Source organism: Delphinapterus leucas, chromosome 14 (assembly GCF_059928025.1).
Source record: "Delphinapterus leucas isolate spDelLeu-1000000601 "Yukka" chromosome 14, BTC_Dleu_Yukka2, whole genome shotgun sequence".
In the NCBI taxonomy this organism is placed as follows: domain Eukaryota; kingdom Metazoa; phylum Chordata; class Mammalia; order Artiodactyla; family Monodontidae; genus Delphinapterus; species Delphinapterus leucas.
Window position 1 is genome coordinate 29,985,063 of NC_143142.1, and position 17,803 is coordinate 30,002,865.

Genomic DNA, 17,803 nt, shown 5'->3' on the forward strand with positions numbered 1-17,803 from the left:
ACGGGTATAATCTTCCTGGTAGATGACCAAAATATTTTACCTCCCCAGCAGAGATCACAGACAAGATAATCTAGACATCTGGGCAATTTCCAGGTAGAATACACTCAGCCCAAGGTCTCCATTGAGCCCTTGGCCGTTAGTACCATTGCCAATGTTTGCTCCTCCCAGCAAACTTTCCTTTTTAACATACGCATATATATACACACTTAAGCAGTTCAATTTTAACTCCCTCAATTTTGTATGAGTTTGGCTCATACAAAAGAGTGTTAAAATTGTCAGTGAAGATAAGAAACAAGGTCCTACTGTACAGCACACGGAACTATATTCAGTGTCCTGTGATAAACCATAATGGAAAAGAACATGAAAAAGAATATATATATATAATATACCTGTCATTTTGTGGTACAGCAGAAATTAACAACATTGTAAATCAACTATACTTTAATAAAATTTAAAAAAAAATTTTCAGTGAGGAAAACCCAAAATGTGTCCAATTGTATAAAGGCTCTTCCCTTGCAAGAAATGGGGATAAAGCTGATTTCACCTGATTTCTCCTCTCTTTTGCAAAACAAGTGTAATTGTAAAATAGTATTATAATTCAAAGACACATGTTGGGCCATTTTTTCCCCTGACTCCAGCTGATATTGGGGCCAGGCAATGCTACAAAAGAAAATAATTTTCTTTTTCATAACTCCAGTATACCATCTACAGTAGGAAGTCATACAGACCAAGAACATAGTATGTTAAAATTTACAGAATAAAAGCACATAGCAAAAAGAACCATATTGTTACCAGAAAGGACAGGTACAAACAGAGAAAAGCACTGAACTTGCTGATAGAGTTCCATACACACATGCTTCTTAGACATTACCTGCATTAGAAACATTGTCTCCAACTTCAAGATACTTCAGCCTTCTCAGGCCACCCTCTAGACCTCTTTACCATTTAGAATCTATTTTCAACAACCCCTCTAAAATTTTTCTTAACAAGTTTTGTTTGTGTTTGGAAGATTTTTTTGTTTGTTTGTTTTACACTTGGCTAAATGTAGGCCAAGTATGACTACTGTATTTTTTATTTAAACTGAAAGTAGTTATATAAAATCCTTGTTTGTTTTGTTACTGCCTTTACAATCTCAACCTTCCTTAAATGTCTAATAACATTTCCCCACCTGTTTTGTTTCTCTTTCATCTCTGCCTTTCATTAAGTCACTAAAGACACACAGCTGTGCTTTTTAATCCATGCTGACCACCCATTCAGAAATAGATGATTTCTCCTAGCTCCCATTTCTCCTTTACCTTCTCACCCCAACAAGGTAATCAGGTCTGGTTCCATTAATAATACACACCTGTATCAATACCACCAGACAATCATATTAGGCACAGGTGAAAACCTGACACCTCCATAAGGCAAGGTTTCTAGACAGGAGCAATGTCTTATCTCCTGAGTCAGGGGACTCATTACTATAAGGTTTAATAAAGTTTTGCTAAAGTCATCCAAGGGCCAACCCCTATTGGCCAATCCTAGCAATAAAACAGTCAGACATAGGCAAACATAGACAAACGCAGAAACCCAAAACCCGGGGACTCTGACCCAGGATTCGGGACTCTAACCAGATCCTCTGAGTACCTCAGCAGCTGTGACCTATTATATTATCTCTCCAGGGTGGGACTCCACAAGCCTGACAAGGTTATTAGACAATTTAGGCACAGGTGCATTTTCACAAGGTTACTCACCCTGAAGACATCTGATCCAGGAGCTGTTTCTTCTCAAAAGTGCAAGAAGCTCTGAGGAGACTGGAGCACCGTGGTGGGGAAGCAGGAACCCGGCAGCCCACCCTCTAGGCAAATTCGGTCTAGGTGGCCCAGCCACTCAGGGTCAGTGGCGAGGGCCCACAACCCACTTGGTGAATAAAATAAATTTAGTAAAAGAAAAAAAAAAGAGCCTGAATCAGTGATTTACAAATGTTGCCAGTTTAATATTGTCATGAATTGTATCAGATGTTCAGATGTTGCAAAAAAAAAAAAAAAAAGGACTGTCTGATAATACGCCACTTACATGGAGAGATTTAAGAGTAAAGAGACCCGACATGATGTGCCATTTTAAAGATGTATCAGGGGCTTCCCTGGTGGCGCAATGGTTGGGAGTCCGCCTACCGATGCAGGGTACATGGGTTCACCCCTGGTCCGGGAGGATCCCGCATGCCATGGAGCGGCTGGGCCCGTGAGCCATGGCCGCTGAGCCTGCGCCGCTGAGCCGGAGCCTGTGCTCCGCAACGGGAGAGGCCACAACAGTGAGAGGCCTGCATACCGCAAAAAAAAAAAAAAAGATATATCAACCGTACAGCCCTGGCTTCACACTTCTCACAGTGGTTCATGGGGTTGTCATAGGGATGGCCAAGTTCCCTGGGCTAAGAATGCAACATGTGCACAACATATTTAGGGGTAGAAGCATTTAAAATGGAAGACTTGCTTACTTGGGGTTGTTCACCATCTTGCCATTGACCCCACTTGCTTTAAGCACCCACACTGTTCTGCATTCTTGGGTTTTCATCAAGTGTCAGGGACCAGCCTTTGTTTAGAGCAATATTCCAGCATTTGTTATGCAGATGTGGTTTTGCTTGATTTCCATGTGTTTGCTGCTTTACAGATGCTCTGATTGTTCATTATGCAAACCTAGTTTTGGGGACCTCATAAATTCTGAGGTGGCTCATGCTGTTAAACAAGGAAGCTGGTCAAAATTTGTTTTGTCCTCTTACTTCAAACAGTTTTTCTTTCTCTCTTTTTTTTTGTTTGCCATGTGCCAATGTCCAAGTTTTCAGTAATTTTCCAGCTGTCGAATGGAGCTTCCTTTTTTTGCCCCACAAATACGCAATTTGAAAGGATGCTTGACCCAAGAGCATTGCCCTGGTTGGAGAGTGGTGTTGGATCATAACGATTTGCCTCCCACCCTCCCATATTTTGGTACCATGATAACCAGAGTCACTGTTCTGTGTGTGTCTTTTATTTGACACACAAAAAGTACAGGTCCTGCCTGGAGATATGTGGAGTCCTTTTGAGGGAGTAAAATTTTCCCAAAGCAATGAATTCAGACTCTTTGAATTCAAAGGAAGCCTTGGCATTCCAAAACACGCAACTGTGTGTGGGCCACAGAAACACCTGAGTGTGGATAGGCAAACTCAGCCTTGACCACCCACCTGGACGGAAGCAGCTCATCCCTGCTCGATTCTGTCATCCACAACACACTGGTATCAGTCATGTTAGATTAAAAATAACCAGCAAACAATAAATGCACCCAGGCAATCGTGCACTGTAGGGGGTGGCCCCCACTGGCCTAGGCTTGTGTCCATTTGTGATTTATACTGTCACAGCCTGATCTGCATTTTTACATATTTCTCTCCTAAATAAATCTGACAGATCTCATTCCAGAAAGAAACTCTCGTTCCCCTGGTTGAGGATCACTGCTTCAGGGAGAAGCAAAGGGATGCTGAAGCTTCTGGAGAGGAGAGGGAAAAGAGAAGGACGAGGAGTCCCAGGATGTGGATTTCCTTCTTTCTCAAACGTGTCAAATCCTGAAGGACATGGTCTTCCAAAGGAAAACCAATATTAGAGTCAAACCCACTGTTTTCAAATAAGCCATCTGAGCTTGTGAGGCTGGAGTGAGGCACATTGAAGGTGAGGAAGGGGCTGTGAGCCCCCAGGAACACAGGCAGACCCTGGAAACTGAAAAAGGCGAGAAAAGGGATTCTCAGACTCCAGAAGGAACCTCCCCTGCTGGTACTTTGACCCTGGCCCGTTGACATGGATTTTGAACTTCTGACCTTCAGAACTGGAAAAGAACAGATTTATGCCGTTTTAAGCCCTGAGTTTGTGGTGTAATTTTTAACAACAGCAGCGGGAAACTGCTCCAAGTGGTATTGAAGCCCAGGTTTTCCATTGGTTCCCCCAATGCCAGAAACCCTTGTTTATATGTTCACTCCTTCACTCACTGTCAGATAATCAGAAAACAGAAGCTTTTGCTCAGGTGTGTGGTTATAAAAGCCATTTTCTCAATTCAGAGAGGAGAACACCCTTCATGGTGCTTGTCTGACCCCTCTTTACTGTCCTTGTGTGGTCAGTGGCCCGATCTCTTCCACGTTTCCCTAAAGGAAGAGTCAGTGAGACAGGAAAAGTGCCCCCAAACGAAGGTGCTTTGCTCAGTCAGTAACACAGGGGTCCTGGTGTCTGAGGACGTGCTCAGACTGACACAGTGTCTACCTTGGCACAGACCAGGTTGCGGGAGGGTAGCTCGTGTCCCAAAGTGACCGACTAACCTGCTCTGCCACTCAGCAGGGACTAGGGGCTGCTGCAACAAAGTACACGGAGCAGGCGGCTATAAACGACAGACTCATTTCTCATGGTTCTGGAGGCTGGAAGTCCAAGATCCAGGTGACTGCAGATTTGGTGCCTCCTGGCTCACAGATGGCTGTCTTCTCGCTGTGTCCCCCACATGGTGGTCAGGGTGGGGGAGCTCTTTGGGGCCTCTTTTACAAGGGCACTAACCCCGTTCATGAGGGCCCCACCCTCATGACCTAATCAGCTCCCAAAGCACCCCCTCCAGCACCATCAAGTTGGGGGTTAGGATTTCAACACATATATTTGGGGGGAATGCAAAATTTCATCTACAGTGGGGGCTGGCCTCTGACTCTAGTCTCATCCCTGGTTTCTCACTCTAATTCCTCATGGAATAATTTAACTGATTCATTACAAGGAATTTTTTGTGTGTTTTTATTACAGTAACAAAATTTTCAAGGAAAAGGTGAAATAATGCAAAATCTTGCAGTTTATGACATTAGTGTGCTTTTCAACAAATTGAAATGTTTACTATTTAAAATTTTCATTACGGGACATTTCAAACATACCCAAAGGTAGAGAGAACAGTATAAGGAACTCCCCGAGTAACCATCACCCACCCAATAGTTCTCCATACATGGCCGGTCCCATTTCATCCCCCCACCCTGCAAGTCCCGAATACAGAGTCACTTCATCAGTAACTACTTATGTGACTATTTTAAAGAACCACTGGTATAAACAGAAAACACAAAATTCAGAAGGTAGAAAGCAAAGTCCGGAAGATCTGACATGATGCTTCCCTGTCCCCCTCCAGTCAAGCCCCATTCCCCAGAGGCATTGACTGTAACTGTTTCTAACTAATTCCTTTTAAACGGAGGACCTCTTAGTCCTACGAAAAGGAGATTTCACCTAAGAAATCAGCATACGAACTGGTAGACTGAGCTCAGTATATTTCATTGATGGTGAGAATGGCCAGATTGGACTATAATTGTAAATCAGTTAATATTTGTGGCTCGATTGATCCTGGAGTCACCTAAAGACAGATGCTAATCAAAACTCAGTTCTAAAGCACCCATTTTGCACCTTTACCTCGGCCACACACAGAATGTAAGAACTAGAAGGGCCCTTAGCACTAGTTTTGTGGAGCCCTGGGAGGTGAGGGAATTGAGACCAGGAGGTCGAGCTGGTGACAGAGGAGGGCTCAGAATCTGGTTCTCTTGCGTCCAGCGCTCTGTCCACCGTGTGCCCTAAAATTTTCCCACAGCCTGTCTATGCTGGAGCACACTGTGTCTGTGTGATGGGCATTACCATGACCCATAATTGGGGGCAGACGCTACAGGTTCTGAAATATGCCCTTGGAGAAGGAATCCTTACGGCATTTGATGGAGCAGCCACTAGAGTGTTTCACGTGCCAGAGCCAGCCATAGACAATTCTTCCCAGGATTCTCGAACAGAACCCATCTGACAAAATGTCACTAAGGCCCCACTGTGGGCTCTGCTCCTGCCCCGCGCTCACGGCAGGCAGCTCGCCTTAAGCTGCCATTTGTGCGTCTCTGAAAAGTTTATAGAGTTCGCTGCACCCAACAGTTCATGGGTTCCTCCTCCTTTACAGCGGGTGCTTGTAACCCTGGTTTTACATAAAAGGGAATGAGATTCAGACCTGCTCAGTGACCCGGGCAGGACGTGCATTCGGTCAAGGGCAAAGCTGGGGCTTAAACGACAGCCTGAGGCCCGCGCCTGGGGCACCATCTTCACATCACATCTGGCTCACAGGTGAAACTGGGTACCTGTCCTGATTTAAGGTGAAAATATAAAACCTGACCGCTGTTTTGGAAGCCCATAAGCACAGTGTGTGTTTCTCCTGGCACCAATTCTAATTTGGTGGTTTTGGAAAGGGCATTTCCGGCAGGAGGCAAGCAGGGCATGTGGGGAATTGGAAGCAGTTTAGTTTCTGGAGCACAAAATGGGAGCCAGGCAGGGGTGAGAGCAGAGGCTAGCAAGGTGGGCAAGGGCCACTCACGGAGGTGGGTGGTGCACCGTTAGGAGCTTGGATGTTATCCTCTAGGGAGCAGATGAGACGTGACTGTGGATTTTAAGCCAGAAGTTTGGAAATATTTCCATTTTACAAAGGTCCTGGGGTGCGCCATGAGGAGGATGGGTTGAAGGTGTGAGGAGCAGAGGCGGAAGGAGCAGCCAGCGGGCTGCACGTCAGCCAAGTGAGAGATGGGAGAGGCGGGATGGGACACAGGGCCCAACGGCCGACTCAGAGAGCCCAGGGGAAAGGCTGATTTATTTGCATCCTCTCCTAATATTATTAGGCAGGATATTATGTGGCGCTACTCTCTGGTTTCACTTTTTTATTGAAAAAATTTAAGATATAATGAACACAGCCACACGCACAGGCGTTCAGTGTTCAGCAGGATGAGTTTTTTTTGGTTTGTTTTTTGTTGTTGTTTTTTTGGGATGAGTTTTGACAGTTATGTGACCGTGTGAGCACCAGGATGCTGTGCAGATGCAGACACTGTGGGGAGTGAGCAACTTTTCTTTTTCTCCTGCCGTGTCCCTAAGACACACAGCCGTGGACAAAGCCAGCACGACAGCCTTGAGGTTTGTTTTCTCCAATCTTCTGGATGACCCTAGAGAGATCCCAGAGCGACAAGGGTCAGGAACAAACACGGATGAGCACCAGTGCCGGTAGTGCCGGTATCTTGGCATTTAGCAATACTGGCCACAACCCACAAGTGCAGGGATCAGGACGGAGCTCGGCCCAGGTCAATGGTGGCTGGGGAAGAGGCCACCACACAGCTTGTGCCGAGGGCTCGAGGGACAGGCAGGGCCGCCAGGCGGAGTCTGAGGGGGCCCTGGGGCGCCCTGCATTAGGGTCCTTGGGTCCCAGGCTTCAGGGACACCAAGGCACCTGGGAGGTGCAGCTGCCACCAAAGGTGCTACAGAAGCAGATGTTCAGAGGCCCTGGAGCAGGAGAGGCATGGGCAGAGGGTGACCACCTGTTGTTTGAAAGACCCATGTCACTTGACAGCCCACTGAGATGGTTTGGCTTTAGGGCCATCTTCACCATGTGAAGCACTTGATACCAAAGTGCTCGGCTTCCGTTTCAGTTTTTTACCTTGATGACAGATTTGCTCTTTTTGAAATGTCACAAAACAAGTAGAACTGTTTAAGTTATGCTTCATGCTTTTCTGTGGCTCATTTCATTTTTTTTTTTTTTTTCATTTCATGTTCTTTTGACAGTTCCAATATGTTTCTGCTCTTGAAAAATTGGTTTTGGCCAGAGACAGTGAGAACTGTTGCTAGAAGTCTCGGAGGCCCGGAGAAGGCGGGCCAGGCGTGGCCAGGACTGGGGCTGGATGGGCTCGGGGGGCCAACTTCACCCAACTGGGTGCTGGGTTTCTGTGGCAGACGCTTTCCAGTAGGAGGGCAGCAGACCGGACTTCGCTGTTGATGACAGCTATTCAGAAGTCTGGGTACCTGGTGAGGAAATTCTACGAAGTTTTAGTGATATTTATGAGAATTCTCACAATATATTGTCAAGTTTAAAGAGACAGCATTTCACTGATCCGGTTTTGTAAGAAAAAGTACACAGGTACATCTGGGTAGAGAAAAAATACTAGGAGAACACTGGATTACTTGGGATTTGGGGCTGTAAAGAACAGAGACTCACTGAAATTTCTCAAGAAAATTGGTTCGTTGCAAGGAAACACCCACACAAGGATACAGGAAAAGCCAAAAACATGGGGCTGAGATCATTCTGGATTCAGGCAGGCCCAGAGCCTGTGCCATGGAGGCTTTGCTCTGCCTTCGGACTGGCCAGCCTGCAACACCCTTTTCTGTCCCTTCACAATTCCGGCGTGCACAGGACCCATCGGGCCATGCTGGTCCTCCTGACGTCATTCTGTCGGTCGGGCCCTACCGCGAGCCACCGTTCTTTGAGCAGCTCCTGGTCCCCACACCCAGGAGAGAAGAGCCGAGGTCCACCTCACCATCAGACCGGCTGCTGGGAAGCAGGCTGCTTTGGGACACCCATGCTCCCTGGTCCAGCCAGCAAGGGACCCAGGTCCCGAGGTTACTGTGACTTGGCCTCTGAGCGCTGTGACCGGTGGGGCAATTCCAGGTGTGCTCAGATAATGCACACATGCTAACCTAACTATAACATGGATGATGGGGGGGGGTGCAACTCCACATGGTGCCGTGGCACCACCCCCGGAGGGCAGTCATCACCCACAGGCCCCGGACCTGGCAGGTAGATGCCCCCTCACGCACCAAAGAGGCCAGCAGAGCATGCTGTGAGGCCAGCTTCCTGCCGCTGCCTTGCTCTGCATTTAGCTTGGCCTTGAAAGCATCCAGAAGAGCCCCAGCCCTGACTGCCAGGCCTGTCTGCTCAGTGCACCCATTTCTCAAGAGAAATATATGAATTTGAGAAATGATCGAATCATGGGGTTTTTTTTCCCATCCATTTTGCAAATCATTATCAGGAAAATCAAGCAGTAAATGCATAATAGTTTTCTCCTTTCCCCTATTTTCAGTGGATGTTTGTTTTTCTCTTCATCTAGAAATCAAAGAGAGAAAAAGAATGGGAGAGCCTTGGGCACAAAGACAGGGCTGTAGGTGACCTGCATGGCAGACGGGGCCCCCAGCAGCCCACATCCCTGGGCAGCGGAGGGGAAGGCAGGGGCTCTGCGGTTTGAATTTCGTCTCCAGAGTTGCCGAACACCTGCACCTCTTCAACTTCATTCAAGATTCCTGATCAATAAGAGAATGTGTTCCTTCAAGGGGTCTGATCCATTTTTGGAGCCTGGAGCAGGAGCCTGCCTGGCCTCCTGCCAGGGCCCAGGAATCCCTTGAGAGTCTGTGCTCCAGGGCCTTCTGGAACGAGCTCTATGTTCCGAGGTCTGTACTCGTGTCAGAAGGTCCCTGGGAGGAAATCGGGTAGGTCGACTCAGACAACTCAACAAAAGGAGGGCTGTAGACACTCTGAGAGGCACGGTTTGCTTTAATAAATCAACAATTACCTTAGAACGATCATACTCTGGTGCTTCCTCCTCCCCCCGGGTCACCGGGTCCTGCCAAGTGTACTGAACTCTTTATAAACTGGCACGAGCAAAGACATTCCAACTCAAGAATGTCATGGAGGCCCCACCATCAGGGCAGGAGGAACAGGGAATGGAGAAAAGCCCCGAAGGCAGTAGTTTCACAGACGGTAAACGTGGCAGCGGAGGCCAGTCCTAGGTCAGTGAGCTTTACTCAATCACAAATACATTCTTCTTCAAGAGCATTCTCATGGGATTTTAAAGTCGAGGTTTGGAGTTTCTTGCTGATGTTTTTGTTGGTTCTGATTAGTTTAAGGGAGTTGAGACGTGGCTGTTTAAATGAATACTGTGGCCTGACTTTACACTCTTCAAGTCCCTTATAAGGACAAAGAAGTAAATCCCAGGTAGGAAAAGACACAGACTGCAGGACTATCTGTCCTAAAATCTTATCCCTCAAATCTTAGATCCTGTTTGGAAGCAATTTATTAGAATTTGAGAACTGAATATATGTCATTGTCCGTCCGTCAAAAAATGTGACTAGATCAACAGTTTGGGGGTTTTCAGTTACTATCAAGACTCCCCGTGGCACACAATTTTGTCTCCGTCATATGTTAGCATGTTTACCAGAGACTGGGTAGCTAGTCACTGAGAGGGACCCAGCTTTGGGGTGCTACAAAATTGACTTTTTAAGGAAAAATACTTCTGTTCGTGTCTTTTTTGAAACTGAAGTTTTAGTTATGTATTTTTTGAAAAGGTAAACTCATGCTCATGGCTCACAGTTCAGGTGATGACACGGTCTCCTTCCCACGCTGTCCTTCAGCCTCTCGTTTGCCCACCCAGAGGCAGCCAAGGTTTTCACCTTCCTGTGAATCCCTCCAGATATTGTATTTGTCTACAAGGAAATGTGAACATAAACTTTTACTGTTTTAAGCACATTGTAGAATATCATACATAGTTCTAGGGTTTCTCGGTTGGTAGCCCCCTGGAGCAGCTGCAGAAGCAAATGAAAATCTCCCCAGTAACCCAGGTCTCCTGGGAATGCACACAAGCTTTTCCTCCAAAAGGACAAAACGTAGGTGGAAATGGGCCACCACGAGTGAACCAGACGTAAAAAGTTCAACCGCTGGAATTAAATGCATTGGAACGCTCCTCTGGCAAAATCTTTGGCTACTACAACCACCTGTGGTATCACCGCTGCCTTACTGACCGCCGATGTCCTTGTCCGTCCGACTCATAAACACGCTGAGGGGCCCTCAGAATAAAGTCCTTGGCGATAACACTCAGAAACGCTGCTGCTTCCTGTCAGCGAGGGTCTGTGCCCCAGACCAGCTCAGCCATCAATTCTACCAGTGCGTGCTTTATTCCCCAAATACCCATAGGCATGAGTTTCAAAAGTTTAATTACCAATACTCCAACTTATTTTCTTAAAAAAACCCCAAACCTGAAGAATCTACTAGCAGTATCTGGAAGAAGATCTCCAGATACAATCCAGGGGGAAAGGCCACTTAAACAAGAGGCAAACCCAAAATCGTTAAGAGAAATATAGAACATGATCCTGAACTTTGTCCAAAGGCAGGGAATACAAGATCAGACTCAGAAGGAACATTCAACATAGGTGCTTGTACTTGACACCAAGGACGTAAAAATAAATAACCTGTTTTCCTGAGTTCCCTGCAGCCAAAGTATTGGATCTAACAAAGTTCTTAAATTTTTTGGCCGCCCACATTTAGCACCTACTATCTATCTGGATACAGGAAATTAAAAATTATAACAAATTATTACTGCATTACCCTTTTGTGAATTATGAATAAGCTTAAAATAACAGACAGTACAACATACAGCAATTGAGGAATAAGTCCTTGTTGATGAATGTTTATAATGCCCTTTATTAAAACTCAAAGCACATCTTTTTATCCTCAGAAAATATATCACGTGCTTGAGAGTCAAATCGGCTTTCAGAAAAGTTCTTTTCATACTTTGGCTGAAGGACTATTTCTTGACTGATTTACTAAATTACATTAGTAAGAACTTTTCCCATGTCAGGCAAGTACAGAATATTAACTGCCTGACCTCGAGTGAAAAATTGCAGGTACTTAAATGTTTTAGCGTGCAGATTTTCTGTTGTTTCAGGGTGAGATGAGGAGGCCTGAGGCGGGCCTGGTGGGGTGAGCAGGACCAGACTGCGGGCCTGAGAGCCTGCTGAGGAGCTGGGCCTTTATCTGAGTCCAACGGGGAGCCACCGTTTCAAGCAGAAATCTGATAGGATCTGCTGAGTTCATTCATCCATAACACAGTCTGTGCTGCCCTCCAGGGCGCAGGGGACTGTGTTTAGGGCGGCAATGAACAGAGAAATAAGGCCCCTCCCTTATGGGCTTCCAACGCTAGCTGAGGAGAAGAGATGATTAACAAGAGGCTGGTAGACACTTTGGGGGGTCACCGCCTATTAAAAAACTGGAACAGGATGGGGGTCACAGGCTGGGGCTGCTGCTTTAGAAATGGTGGTGGAGATGGTATCTGAGCTGAGACCTGAGTCAGAACAAGGAGCCGAAATCTGCAGAAAGAGCTGGCGCAGCAGAGGAAACAGCTCCTGCAAAACCCCAGGGTGGAGTGAACCTGGTGTGCTGCTGAGGGGCAGGACCAGCGGTGGGGGTGGGAGGCTGGAGGAAGGAGGGAAGGTAGTGTGAGCAGCGAGGCTGCCAGGGCTGCGGCTGAGAGGCCATAAACCCGGGGCACCACGTGTCGCGCCTCCTTACTTCTTTAAATCAAAGTCTGACTCTGAGCCCCAGAGCATCCAACGTTTGCCTGAGAGGCGGTCACCTGTCCTGCATCTCACAGAGCCCTAGGGGCCAGTGTGGGTGCCCTGGACAACCAGGGCTGGGCTGCTCACATCCCTAAGCTGAAACCTCGAGAAAGAGGCACCTGCAGGCTCAGGAGCCCGGCCCCCTGTGTGAGCTGCGGGCCCGCCCAGGGCTCCAGCCTCGTCCAGGGAGAGTGGAGGCTGGCACAGCCCCGCGGCCAGGGAGGTCCAGGCCTCTTCCGAGGCCCTCTCTTCACTCTCAGGCTGCCAAGGCGCTCACTCTCTCCCCTTCCCCCAGCAGAATCCCTGGGAGCAGGTAAGGCTTCTGGAAAACAAAAGCAGGTTGTCTGTGTGCCTACCTCCTACTGGGCAACTCAACCCTCTGGGGCAAAGGAGCACAGAGGCCTTGCTATCCGCCCGGGGCAGGACCACCCCGACTTCAGTGTGAAGCGGTAAGCGGAGAGGGCAGGAAATACAATCCTTTCTGCTGTAAAGATACTGCAGTGGTGACTGTGTCTAACTTTTGTGCTACCTTCAGTCAAATGAGGGCATTGCTGCATTTTCCCAGCTTCCTTCTGCGAGTCACAGCACGCCCGGGGGAGGGCAGAGGTCTCTTCTGTCTTTGCTTCTGCACTGAGGGCTCTCATCTCACAAGCCAGACCTTGCAGCTGTTGCTGCCTCCATCCTTCCAGCACAGACTTCAAAATAAAAAGATGTAAAATGAATTTATTTTCTGTTGGTTAGGAAAAATCTCTAAGGGCTCAAAGCCGTAACTCCTAAACCACAGGCTGCAGGCGTGCCCACCGGCTCCATGGACTAAAACGCCGGGGGTGGAGCTGACGGGCATGGGCACCAGCCTGCCCACGGTCTGGCCCCTGCTCACTCCTCAAGCTCAGAGACCCCCTCCACCCCCAACTCTGACCCTCTCTCCCCTCGGCTCCACACGACTGCCCGCCATTCGGAAAGAACATCTTTCCGAATCAAATGAACTATCGTTCTTGAAACTAATCCACCCCTCAGGTCCATCATCCCTGAAGTCACTCAGGCGGGGAACCTGTCCTCTTGAATTTTCCCCTCTCCAGATTCCTCCTCCACTAGGCTGTCAAAACATTCTGTGAAATAACACTGATTTCAAGAGTGTACAGCTGAGGGCTTTCAATTCCAGTAACACTGCCCTTTGAGAGTCAGTGCGGAACGGCCGGGAGTCTCTTCCCACCTTGTTCTCTCAGTGACTCCTTCCACCACCAGGAAGTTCTCGTGAGGCTGGCTGGCATCACAAGGCCCACAGAGCAAGCAAGGAGAAGGTACGTATTTCATTTCAAAGGTTTCCCCATATTGGAATAAAGCCCATGAAAAAACAGAGAGCAAACTGTGAAAGATCCTTTGTTTCAGCAGACTCTGTAGGGACGTCCAGAGAGGAGGCATGCCTGGGCTGATCCCTTGAACAATAACCTCACTAGACAGAAACGGCAAACTTATTTTGGTTTGTTATGCTGAAGTTAACAAAAACATGGCACACTCATTTTAATTTTTTTATTAAAATACTTTTTTGTTTATAGGAACAACCAGAGAAAAAAATACATAATTTTATATATTGTAGATCATGTAAAATACAATACACATAAAGTCTTGGGAATGCAGAATAGATTAAAAAATCTTCAACGAAGATTTTATTAAAAACAAACTTTAAATATGTGGCTTATTTATATTTACCTCATTTTTCAGAAGTCTTAGTTCCTTTTCTCCGTTTTGATGTTATTCTGATTTGTAAATAGTTATTCAAATATTCTAACATTTTATCAATTTTGTTTTCTGAAACTTTAGAAATCATATTTCTAAATGGAGGCCTCTCTTTTATAGCATCTCTGTAAACAAAGACATTGCATTTGAATTATCATTTGATTTGGTGCCACTGTTATGAGTACAGTTTCAGTAATAATTAGATGTGATGGGAGAGACAGGAAAACCAACAAGCAAGGACATGTCTTACTAGAGGAAAGAACCTTTTGTATATGGCTTTTATAATACCTACAGACTTAAGATTTAATGTTTTGGATCCAGTTATAAGAAAGGTAACCTAACTTTTGATTAATTTTTTTTTTTTTTTAATCAGAGCTTCAGTATAGAAGTGAATTGTGCTTGGAATGGTAACAGAAGGTCTAAATTTTAGTGGGGCTATCAGTTTCCCAAATGTTATACTTTTAATTTATAAAAATATTGTTATTCAAAACCTGAAGTACATTATAGAACTGGAAATGGAATCGTTTAGGTGAACACTTTCTTTTAACCCCTTCATAAGACAAAAAATTAAGTAAAATTTGAATATACAACTTACCATTATATTTAGGGATAATTTCTATTTGGAGAAATAGAGGAAAGAAAAATCAGTTAAAACATAACATGGCTCAAGAAATTATTCTCCCAACAAGAGATATTACATTTTAAAATTTAATAATGAATACCTAAAAAGGAAGATAAATGCAGTTTAAAAAAGTTTGTTGACATATTTATGGAAACATTAAGTATGTTGTCAATAAACACAAAAGCATTCCTCTATTCCTAAGTATAAATGAGTCTGAAAAACAGCAAAGTTGAAATGAAGCAGCTGGCTGCAGACTTCTTAAAATTATCTCGTAAGTTCAAGAAAACCTTCAGTTTTATAGGTATTAATGAAGAAAGGGAGCTAATGTTTGTTTTCAAGGCACTCGTAAAAAAAGGCATTCTAGGTAAAAGTAAGAAAAGGACATCCCAATGTTTTCCCATCCAAAAAATACATCCATGAGCTAAATTTCAACTTTTTAAAAGGCTAAAAGTACCTTGAGTGTTCATTAGAGTTATCTGAAAGAGCAGAAAAGGTGTCAAGTCTTTACATTTTATGATAATCATAATATTACATATGATCTTGTAACTAACCATTGTCCAGATAATGAATACAAAGAGCATTATTTATTTTTATATACTACAGTATTTAGATATACAAAGAGGTATTCCTAAAAGTTACTTAGAATTCAAATACACACTATTTGAGAAATTAGTAATTTTGTAAAGCTAAGAGTCTCTGAATATAAATATGTACGTTTCAGGTTCATGCTTGAAGATGGAGATTTTATTACCACGAAGGGCACATACTATTTAAACTTATCTTCATTGAAACATTATATAAAAAGCTGCCCAAATGTTCTGAAGTGTGTTTAGAGTTAATGTCATCTTGAACAGGGAATTTTGCGGGGGTGGGCGGCAGTTCACAGTCTTAACCTCCTACTGTGTGATAACCCTTGTTTAACAAGAACACCTGATCTATATACAAACCTAAAGGAAAGATTACAAAATAACAACGTAATGAATGTAAGTAGTTTTAAGTTTGCTTCCACTAGAATACCGGGCATTTTCAACCCTCCCCGTTCATTCCTGGAATTCTCTGCTTTATCCCCTCCAACCACCCATCCACTGGAGAACGTGGCGTGAAGGCTGAGCGGCCTCATCCCCACTGTCCAGCTAGCCACAGCCCTGCCATTTCCATAAAATTTCCCTGGAGTCCGGTTGGCAGTGGTTTCCCTTTCCTGGAGCTATTTAAGCTGGTACCTTAAGTCAGAGGAAAGCTCTCCCTTCTTATATACCCTAGCAGTGTATTGCACAGAGCCTCACAGGTGTGCCCTGCAATTCTTGGTAAGGATGCTTCATCACTACCCACAGCAGTACTCTGGGCCGGGGATGGAGGAGGAGGAGAAACTTTCCCTACAGCTTTGTCGGTATGTGTAGCGTAGGGTGGATTCGGCTGTGGAAGTGTTTTAAATTGTAAAATACAGTAAGCATTTACCTTCTAAAACCAACATAAAGAGGTCTGAAATTAAGCTTTGTATGGTGATTTTTTGGTGAGAACACAGGGTGATATATTTGGATATCTACCCTACTTATAGAACAGGTAAATAATACCAGGCACAGTGAAAAATGGCAAACAACTCTAAAAACTCAGTGTCCTAGGAGTAGTTACAATGAAGAAATCATAACTATGTTAACATGCTGTAAACCTTCGACACAAAAGGCTTCTGGAATGTGACAAGAAAATGACACCAGGCTTTGTGTTAGAAACCTCTCCTCTCTCAAGGTGTTCTCTATGCACTTGCTTCTCACGTGATCAAAGCTGTACATGTGTTTAGAAGAAAGGGTTTATCACTACCAGCGGGCAGTAAGATCAATAAGAGCAGTTATAAACATAATTTAACACAATCCCGGATTTGTCATACTTTAGAAGTAACTCAATCCAAACTCTTCACATCTTCCTAACCTGCTGGCATTCAGGTGCAACCAGTAGACATCACTGAATAGCTTTTCATACCCTTGACTAAATTGCTTTGGTGTGCATACCATTTCCTTCTCTAAAACATGCAGTTCATACATTTGACAGTTTTACTACCATAGTCGATACACTCTGGACCAATGCACTCACAGCAGGCGTTATGGAACCAGCGATATTTGGATGCCCCCATGGACTCGCAGGATATTTTACACTGATGTATGGACATGCAGTCATCAAAATAAACCACAGTACACATGTGTTCTGAAAAATAAAAGATTAAGATTTTAGCACAATAAATAGGAAAAGCAGGAAAGGCTTTAACACTTAGCTGAATATTATTAACAGTTATTTATCTTAGCTCTCTTGCTGCTAGTCTGCCTAGGACAACAGGTGAGGTGTGGGGAAAAAAGATCACATCTGTTAATCACATTGAGAAGGGAGTTTCCCACTCCAGCTCGGACACAAAGGGCTTCCTTCACCACTTCCTCAGATGTCAGACTTGGGTCTGGGCATTTCTGATAAGATTTCCATAAGGAGAGAATTCTCCAGCTAAAACAAGTTTGAAAAACACTGTTCTAGATTTATACTGAGAATTTACAATAAAATAAAGTAATTCAAATGATGCAATGTGATTAGCAATGTGGCACAATTCAGCATTAGCTATTAGAAATTATCCTGGGTGGTGTTTCCAGGAATTATCTTCCTGCTTATTAGATCATGAATTTGAATAACCTTTGAGAAAAATTTATGAATTATTTAATACCTAGCATGTTGATTATTTACATTTTAATGATGGGAAAGTGGTAGCAAACACATTTCGGTACATTTCTGATGTTTCCCAAGATTTATAATTTGTCTTATAAAGTACTTTAACCTGAGAGGAAATAAGGATTCTTATTCTTTATCAACAAAAGCTGTTTTACTTTTACTATTGATGGCCAAAGTTCATACGACTTTATAGACAGGGTTGTAATGGAGGGCACAACAAAAAAGCCAAATAAAAAAGCACAAATTATACTGTTTATATATAACTCATCTCATATTTTAAGAAATAACTGCAATATTCATAATTGTCTTATTCTTCCACAGTGAAATTGTGTGGAGCCTTTAATTTGAAAACATCACAGACATTATGAAAATTACATGCCTTTTACACATTCCAAAGTTAAGGTATGACCTGTGTTCACTAACAAATGTTCCTTAACATGCTTCTCCAAGTTGTACACGTCACTCTCTCATTCAGTGTCCCTTCTGACCAACAGCACTCATTTGCAGAGCACTGCCTGGGGTAAGGCTACACTTGGAAATGAGGTGAATGTAATACCAACTTGCTCAT

General features: G+C 44.6%; 1 protein-coding gene across 3 annotated transcripts in view; it reads right to left on the reverse strand.

The window, feature by feature from the left end:
• Positions 1 to 13,688: 13,688 nt before the first annotated feature.
• The window catches only part of TWSG1 (twisted gastrulation BMP signaling modulator 1), a 36,849-nt gene continuing 32,734 nt past the window's right edge, over positions 13,689 to 17,803 (reverse strand). For 2 of the 3 annotated variants that reach the window (XM_022551333.3, XM_089894240.1), the window contains exon 5: positions 13,689 to 16,728. In XM_022551333.3, coding sequence (XP_022407041.1) covers positions 16,547 to 16,728 — 182 coding nt within the window. In that variant the 3' untranslated portion in view covers positions 13,689 to 16,546. The remainder of the gene's footprint in view (positions 16,729 to 17,803) is intronic. The other variant, XR_016387438.1, reaches the window with a different exon arrangement.